An 8,987-nucleotide genomic window follows, 5' to 3' on the forward strand; every position below is an offset into this window, starting at 1 on the left:
CAGGACTTGGAAAATGACTCATGACATTTTATTCAGCCTTAAGCTACAATACATAGCTTACATAACTTCTTCCAGTTCTGAGATGTGTGTAACCATTTCTGATGAACACAGACGCTGTAAGGCTGCAGTTTGTTCACAAACACACATGCAGAAGGATCAGCTGATAGTGTGTCAGTTGTTTTACAGATATACACGACATAAAGCAACGACTCATTACGATGTTTGGCAGATGCACAGCAGTCCTTCGCTCCAGAGTCCCAGCATCAGCCCCAGTTTATCTTCATCCTGCGTGAGCTGCAGCTGCGCAGCCGGGACGCGTTCAGAGCGCAGCAGCTGCTTCAGCGCAGACAGATGTGTCAGAGGGAACCGCAGACCCTGAAACCCAAGAACCTCAGCGTGAGAATGGACACATCAACACAAATGAACATTGTTAGTCTGCAAGATGCAACGTGGGCTGACAGACCTGTGAGATGACCTCTTCTTCTTCATCATCATCATCATCATCAGATGCTCCCATCATGTGCGTTTCTCTCTTGTTCTTTAAAGAATGTAACACAAATACAACCAGCTCTGTGGCCTCGTCCTGATCGGAGACAGACGGACACAGTAAGGACTTGCTATATATTTGTGTGTGTGTATATATATATATGACGTTTGTGTGACTCTTACAGTGTTCTCTTGACTGGGCTCCACCGTTAGAAGAAGATGCTCTTTAAACCGGATACATACAGTGTCCTCTATCGACGGTGGTTTCCCAACTGGAAGAGAAACCCATTCGGCACAGACATCAGCGATACATCGACAAACACGCCGTCAACAAACCCGTGAGACTCACCGGGATCGACGTCGCCCTGGTCCAGCAGGTACGGTGGCAGTCGGTTTGAGATGAAGTCTCTTTTCATAGCAGTGGAGCGCAACTCATGATTGTCCCACTCTAAATCATCAGCCAAACGTCGCAGAAATGCACACAGCTGCTTATTAACATCAGGACCGATGCTCGGAGACTGACACACACGGAGCGAGAGAACAAACACACTGTTAAAGCCACAATGAATGCTACTGTGCAAAATGAGGCAGTGCCGCTGCGCTCACCGTGAGGAGATTACGAGGCAGACCGCTGCGCATCCCGCGCTCACGCCTCATGCAGTCAAACACGCAGCCGGGAATCACGTCCAGCATGAAGTCGCCCCACGACCTGAAACACACACACACACATTCCCTGAACCGCACTGCTTACATTATTGTCTGTCAATCTGACCTACGTCGACTGAGTGGTCAGAAATACTCGTTCAGCTGTTGTTGTTTTTTTCCTTGACATTTTGTGACTTTTCTCATTAAGAGTCATGAACATGAAGCTAGTTAATGTACATACAAAATGTATCACGATTATAATGTTTGTGGGTCAATTTGACGCATATTTCTTGGTTAAAGACAGCTGCACACAACCCAAAAAATATAATTTATGTCAGTTTCTCAATTACTCTCTGAGGGTGTTTCCATTTCTGCATTTGGCAGATGCTTTTATCTGAAGACCTTTACAATGCGCTGAAGGTGTACTGGGAATCGAACTCATGATCTTGCCGTCACGATCTGCTGTTTGAGCTTCAGGGAAGAACATCCAATAAGTTCTTCACACACTACTTCTGTTAAACTCTTTAAAAAAGTAGTTACAATACTGATACAAAACATTTAAATAATCGTGCTCTCATGGTTATTTTTTTGTAATGTGAACTGTTAATGTTAAAGCAGAGAATATAAAACAATGTTAAAAATAGGAGAATATAAAGGTTAATTGAGCTCTTTCAAAGCTGGGAAGAGTCTGTATGTTTGTGAACAGAAGCACACGTCATCAGAACATGGAGACGCACATGTTTTGGTAGGCGCTGAGCGTGAGGTGTGTGGATCGATCCACGTCTGAAGGAGTGTCCGCCTGGTGGATCGTTCCTCGGGGGAAATACAGTAAGTCACCAGCCTAGAAGAAACAGGGACACACGAGCAGAAAATTTGTGTATTCAAACACGTGAGCCTGATTTTGTGACGCTGGCCTGTCTCAACGTCCCTGCTGATTGAGGCTCCTCTACAATGTGACCTTTAACCCAGTGAAGTCACAAACCTGCAGGATGAAGTCGTGTGTCGGGGGGCCTATGCGGTTCTCGGGCTCCAGGCTGTACTCGCGGGCCAGAGGGACGGTGGGCTGGTAGAGCCTCCAGTGTTTCTGTCCCTCCAGCTGAAGGATCAGCACCTGAACAGATAAACGCAGAAAAACACAAACACTATCAGGAACCAGCAGAACGAGCAGCATCAATTATTCGTAATGCACACGAGCAAACAATATATGAAGGTCAATCGTGACGACAGATGGCACACTTTACTACAGTACAGATGAGAGCAGCAGACATGACTGAACTTGTTTCCAGATCACAGACCTCGACGTCGTCATAGTGCGGTGGGAGACCCTGAGAGCCGCGAGGCGTGATGTAGACGTTAGAACCGACCAGCGACCCAAAGAAACACTCCAGCCGCTCCTGAATGCGCCACAGCTCATCCTGCGAACACACATGACCTCAGACAAACGCTGCAGGTTTTTGTACAATGTAGATTGTTGTATTGCTCTCTGTAGCTCTGACCTTAAACCTCTGCGGCTGGTGCAACTGTATGGTGGCTTTCTTCTCCTCAAAGTCTTTCTTCAGCTGACTGAACTTGACTTTTCCTGCTTTATTCAGCACTTTTTTCTTGCCGTCGATGCAGCGGCAGACGTTGAGGTCCGTGGCGTATCGCAGGCCGCGAGCGCAGAGCTGCTTCACGTCCGACAGCTGAAACAGGGAGCGGTAATAAGAGGCCAGAGCCGCGTCGGACCGGTGCAGGACCAGAGGCTTCTGCTCCCAGTACTGCTGGAAGAACTCGTCCAGCCCGACCGGACTGATCAGACTCTGGAAGAAATCACACGGCGAGTCAAAGCACAGCGGAGCGGTGGAGCTGTTCATGATCTTCATCTGCTTGACAGGTACATCCTCCTCCTCCTCCTCCTCATCACACTTCTTCAATCTTCTGCCTTTCTTTGGCATCTCTTCATAACCTTCACTGCGCTATCTAGACAGCTTGCTGACGATTCTGGAATTTCTGTCAAATACATGTTATTTTCACTTTGTAAAACATACAACATGCTTTATATATGTAAAATTTGAATATGCAGTACTTTAACATCAAGACAAGGCGGTGTAGCTGTTATGGAAAAACTAATAAAGAATAGCAGTCAATCGTTCTCCCCTGCGCCTTTTTAAAGTTTATGGCATGCCCAACGCCAACATGGAATTTCCAAGTAGTAAACTCTGACTTGGAATTTCGGACTAGGAAACTCGTATTTACAATAATTCCAATAGCACGTGAGGGCAGCATATATGTCACTTTATTCTTGCAACTGTGGAGAATCTAGAGTGAGAATTAATGTTCATAATGAGCAAAGATAAAGCTTAAAATAATTTAGTTAAGATGAATGCATTTAGCGGATGCTTTAAGCCATTCATTCCTCGAGAATCATCGCGATTTGAACTGCAGACACGAAATATACTGATTAAATAAAACCGCCCATTTTAAGAGGAAAATGCAAATATGAAACAAGAAACTGCAAATAAATAGCTAATGCAATAATAGTGACAAACTTAAAATTAATGTGTTGTTTAGTTTTCTTCTCTCTTTTTTTATTTATGGTTTCAATTTCAAAACCTAATAAGACAATCAGACATTTTTAATATTCCCACTCTGCTCGAAAGAATTTCTTAACAAATAAAAGTTGAATAAGATATTTAAGCGTATTTATTATCCGACTAAGGCAGACGGGGCCGTCATAATTTATATGACAGAAAATAACTCGTTCGTTTAACAGTCGAAATACAGACAAATATGGTACTTACTGACAGCATCGTTCACAAGCCCACGTGCACAGACTCCTGTGTCACATTTGAAACGCACCGGGTGGAAACTTCTAAACACCGTTCCTGGATTTTTGGCTCAAGCTCATAATCGTAGCCACCATAATCATAGCAAAATATGTGGCGTATGCCGCTTTTATTACGCTGCCTTCACGTGCTCTCTGAAATTTCCTACTTCCCACTTCTGAAGTCGTGATTACGAGCTCGTCGCATTTAAGTGCTTTGTTGTCTGAAAAACAAGAATAATGGAGAACACCAGGTTTATTCTGGTCTAACGTTATTTCTTGGGGAAATCTTATTAAAGCCAAAATGTATTGAAGATATTTAATTTTTAATAAAATGTAGCATATTATTCAATAACAGCAATATAAACATTCTCCACACTAGATAGTCCGACTACGATTCTGGAATTTCGGTCAAATACAGTCTATTTTCCGAGTTGGGCGTGCCATAAACTTTAAAAAGGCGCAGGGGAGAATGATTGCTGCCGTGACTGCTATTCTTTATTAGTTTTTCCACAACAGCTACATCGCCTCGTCTTGATGTTAAAGATGCATATTCAAATTTTACATATATGAAAAGCATATTGTATGCTTTACACAGTTAAAATAACATGTATTTGACAGAAGCCTCGTCTTGTCATTAAAGTAGTGCATATTTACATATATGAATAATCATTTGAAGCATATTTTTATACACAGTGATGCTGCCTTCACGTGCAGTCGGAAATTCCTAGTTGGAAATTTCTTTGTCAGGGTTGGAAATTGGACATGAATCCCCTCTCGTCATATTTGCTACTGGGAAACTGATAATTTTGATATTCGAGTTTCCGAGTTGGGCGGGCTATAAGCTTTAAACATGTCGGAGGGGAGATTGATTGCTGCTCTGACTGGTACACTCTATTAGTTTTTCCACAACAGCTACATCGCCTTGTCTTGATGTTAAAGTATTGCATATTTACATAAATGAATAATCATTGGAAGTATATTGTATGTTTATACATCATGAAAATAGCATGTATTTGACAGAAGTTCCAGAATCGTCAGCAAGCTGATCTAGATAGCGCAGTAAGTGTTTATATAGTTGTCAACAAATGGGACGCTACATTAAAAATAAAACGTGAAGGCAGCATAAGCTCATAATCGTAGCAACCATAATCATAGTAAAATACGCTTCTTTCACATGATATAGGAAATTTCCTACTTCCCACTTCAGAAGTCGTGATTACGAGCTCATCTCGTTCAAGTGCGTTGTTGTCTGAAAGAACTAAGGTTTATTCAGGTAAAATAAATAATAAAACTTATTATTTTTATTATTTTTTATGATTGCTTACGCAGTCTCAAACTATGGCTCCTTTTCTCGACACACAAAACACACACACAACATGCAAAACGTCACACATCTCTTGCAAAAGCTAACAAAACTATTTTATTTCTTCTAAAAATTGTGTTTTTGCGCAGTAACTCTACACACAAACCATCAAATGATTAGCCATGTACCTGTCAAACTACACATGGATATGACAAATGTAAAACACTGCTATCTTGTCTTTTGCTTGTTCAGTGTACAGGAGTTTCACACATACATGTGCACAAATACACTGTATATCAACCCATACGGTATATATACACAGTTCTTGCACATTTGATGAACTTTACAGTTATTGAACTGAAATGAATTAACGTTGAACTTGACATTGGCTTTTTAGAGCTGCTTTACAGCAGAATTTGAATTTGTTACTATTGTGAAGCTGCTTTGAAACAATCTGTACTGTATAAAGTGTTATAGAAATAAAGGTGACGACTTGTATGCATATTCAATATATATTTACAAAGTAAACTGAAATGCAAGGGGGTAAAAATAATTTATTTCTCAAAACAATGAGTTTTGATTTCTAAGTGAACAAATTGTGTCTTCACACATGATCACTGGGTGTAGGTGATCAGAAAATGAGTGTGACATTTGAATGGAAGTGTTTTCCAAATGAAACATTAGAGCTGTTAGTTTTGAATGTCTAATGTAGACAACTGTTTTCAACATTTTGTAAAAAGTTTGTTTTACAATTGCAAACTGAGTGTAAAGCAGATAATAGTAGTAGTAGTAGTAGTAGTAGTAGTAGTTTTGCAGATTTGGTCTGAAGATTCATTATATGAGTGAATGGTTTCACTGTGTGGCCTCAAGTACCATTTTTAGTATCAAAGCAATTTTTAAAAACTGTAAAGCCGAACTGCATTGAAGAAATTTAATTTTTTTTAAAAATGTAGCATCTGGTTCACTGACAACCATATAAACATTCTCCACACTATCTAGCTTGCTGATGATTCTGGAATTTTGGTCAAATACAGGCTATTTTTGCTATCAAAATTACTCTGAATTTTGAATTTTTTTTGAAAACTCTGAAATTCCTAGTCGGAAATTGGAAATGAACACCCTCTCAAGTCATATTTACTACTGGGAAACTCAGAGATAATTTTGATAGCAAAAATAGACTGTATTTGACCGAAATTCCATAATCGGCAAGAATCTATCTAGATAGTGTGGAGAATGTTTATATGGTTGTCAGTGAATGGGATGCTATATTTTAATCAAAATTAAATTTCATCAATACAGTTTGGCATTAATAAGATTTCCCCAAGAAATAGGCAAGAATAAACCTTTTGTCCTTGATGATTCCTATTCTTTCAGACAACAAAGCACTTAATTATGATTAGCTCGTAATCACGACTTCAGAAGCGGGAAGTAGGAAATCTTCAATAACACGTGAAGGCAGCATTAGTCACTGATTACTGATATCAATCAATTTCCAACAGATTTCAGACCAGCATTAAGAGTTCCTCATTATTAATACAAGCTTTCAGTCATTATTTTTTGTTTCACTATTAGTTCATTCTTATATATATATATATATATATATTTTCCCAATCCAGTGAAATCATTTAAAGTATTTTAATAAAATCTTCTCCAATGACACCACACCCAGATCAAACAAACATTACAATACAAAGCAGACATTCTGCACCTTGACGAAAGTTACACAATAAGACTTTACACAACAGTATCAGATGTGATCATAATCGACGTCCGTCAGCTCCGGGTTAACGAGTCTTTACGAACACTTTGCTCTGATTTTTCTCCCGTCACTGTGGAGATGGTGAGGATTCCGCTTGCGTCGCTCTGTCTGGAAACTCCAGTTTCTCACACTCGGTGAGTTTCAGTGGTAAATGCTGTGCGATCTCATTGGGGTCTGTGTAAATCGCTGGGGGAACATGCTGCAAAGTCAAGGACAGAAATACAAACACGTTAGTGCACATGAAGTACAGGTCCAGAATAATGAGGCACCGCCTCTTCAAATCACACACAAATTGGCAGTTTAAGCAATGAAGTGAAGGCCTTGACGTGTATTAACACTGATTAAAGCAGGATTGTCCAGTCCTGCTCCTGGAGGGCCACTGTCCAGCAGAGTTCAGCTCCAATTCCAGTTAAACACACCTGAACCAGCTGAGCACGGTCTTACTAGGCATACTATGAACTTCCAGGCAGATGTGTTGAGGCAAGTTGGAGCTAAATTCAGTAGGACAGTGTCCCTCCAGGACCGAGTTCAGACACCCCTAGTTTAAATGAATAGCTCACCCAAAAATGAACTTTTCCTGATTATTTACTCACCCCAGGCCATCCAAGATGTGTATGACTTTCTTTCCTCAGCCAAACAGAAATTAAGGTTTTGGGGAAGATTAGGACTGGACCAAGATGAACATTTGTAGTTAAAAAGTACAGTATATCAATTTTTATTTTTTACTGGAAATGACTGGTCATTTCTCTAGGGAAGACGGCTGGGCTAATGTGAATTAGGGTTGTCACGGTGCCAAAATTCAGTAGTCAGTATCTTTACCAATTTTGGTACCCATAGCAAAACCTGTTGAATTAAGTACTTTAAAAAAAATGTTGTCCCATTTTGTCTGGTCCGTTGGTTATCACTGTCAATCATAACAGTTTACAATTCAATCGTGTATTTAAATATGGTTGTCAGTGCAGAAATGTTGCAGTGTACTGAGCATAAAAAACTAAACTTGTATTCAGATTGTGAATGGGTAATAAACAGAAAGCAAGAGAAGAGCCTCCCTTTATAATCACTAAGGATAAAGCACTCGCTCACTGAATTCTGCACTCTCGCGAAAACTCCCGTGATAATTGTACAATGAATCTCTTATTTACATCGTGTTTACCCTTTGTTAGATATAATAACTTGTGTTGAGCATAACAAAAGCGGATTCTGACTTACTGATTAGCACCTTTGATTGGCCATTGTGATCATGCCCTCAACAGATATGATAGTGATTGGCTATAATGCTCAACGCTTTTAAAAACATGCTTTAAATAGAAACATTTGATGCTGAGATAGCGTTAGTGGTGCAACTATGGTTGGGTATTGTTTGAATTTTATAGATTCCGATTCCGCTTATTGATTCTGATTCTTATTTAGTTTCCAGTTTTCAATTCTAATGTGGTAAAAAAAAAATTGAATTCAAACATTTAGATATCAAACGTTTATTCTGTGTCAGAATACCATAAATTACAGATGAATTCCATGAACAAATACCAGCAGACTACAAAAAAAACTAAGGACTAGTTTATGAGCTTTATGTGTGCAAAATAGAGCTGCAGAGAGATCACGGTTCTCCCACAATTCTGAAGAAAAAACATTAGACAACTAAACAAAATATGTAATTTACTATAGGTTATGAAAAAATGTTAATTGCTTCAGTCTATTTAAAAATATTTATTAATTCAAACTCTTTTTTTTTTTTAAATCGTTGAATGAATGATTCAATTACTCAAAGACTTCGTTTCATTACTGGATGAATCAGCATTTTTGTACAAATCTCTTGAACGAATGAATCAATGACATATTTTTTAATAGTCACTTGTCGCCACCTACTGGCATAATGATGTAATCAATAGAATCTTTATTTGAAGTGTCAAATTATTTCGAAAATGTGATTTACTGTATTTTGATCACTACCGTTGACATCAGTGTTTATTTCCGAACTATAAACATTT

The 8,987-nt window shown here is 39.3% G+C and overlaps 2 protein-coding genes across 6 annotated transcripts in view; both read right to left on the reverse strand.

Annotated features, from left to right (window-relative positions):
- Positions 1 to 14: 14 nt before the first annotated feature.
- riox2 (ribosomal oxygenase 2) lies at positions 15 to 4,067 on the reverse strand. 2 transcript variants are annotated; one of them, XM_051908180.1, is made up of 10 exons: positions 3,912 to 4,067; positions 2,628 to 3,120; positions 2,427 to 2,546; positions 2,114 to 2,242; positions 1,869 to 1,972; positions 1,093 to 1,195; positions 836 to 1,004; positions 670 to 758; positions 464 to 583; positions 15 to 375 (listed from the first exon to the last, which is right to left on the reverse strand). In XM_051908180.1, the coding sequence occupies exons 2-10, from the start codon at positions 3,063 to 3,065 to the stop codon at positions 214 to 216; spliced, it is 1,434 nt and encodes a 477-aa protein (XP_051764140.1). In that variant the 5' UTR covers positions 3,066 to 3,120; positions 3,912 to 4,067; the 3' UTR covers positions 15 to 213. The 2 variants fall into 2 exon arrangements, with proteins under 2 accessions (XP_051764140.1, XP_051764139.1); XM_051908179.1 differs by having other exon boundaries at positions 2,373 to 2,546.
- Positions 4,068 to 6,860: 2,793 nt separating this feature from the next.
- tiprl (TIP41, TOR signaling pathway regulator-like (S. cerevisiae)) overlaps positions 6,861 to 8,987 on the reverse strand; it is a 4,676-nt gene continuing 2,549 nt past the window's right edge. For all 4 annotated transcript variants that reach the window (XM_051908183.1, XM_051908182.1, XM_051908181.1 and 1 more), the window contains exon 8: positions 6,861 to 7,198. In XM_051908183.1, coding sequence (XP_051764143.1) covers positions 7,067 to 7,198 — 132 coding nt within the window. In that variant the 3' untranslated portion in view covers positions 6,861 to 7,066. The remainder of the gene's footprint in view (positions 7,199 to 8,987) is intronic.

The sequence above is a fragment of the Ctenopharyngodon idella genome, chromosome 10 (assembly GCF_019924925.1).
Source record: "Ctenopharyngodon idella isolate HZGC_01 chromosome 10, HZGC01, whole genome shotgun sequence".
NCBI classification, from domain to species: domain Eukaryota; kingdom Metazoa; phylum Chordata; class Actinopteri; order Cypriniformes; family Xenocyprididae; genus Ctenopharyngodon; species Ctenopharyngodon idella.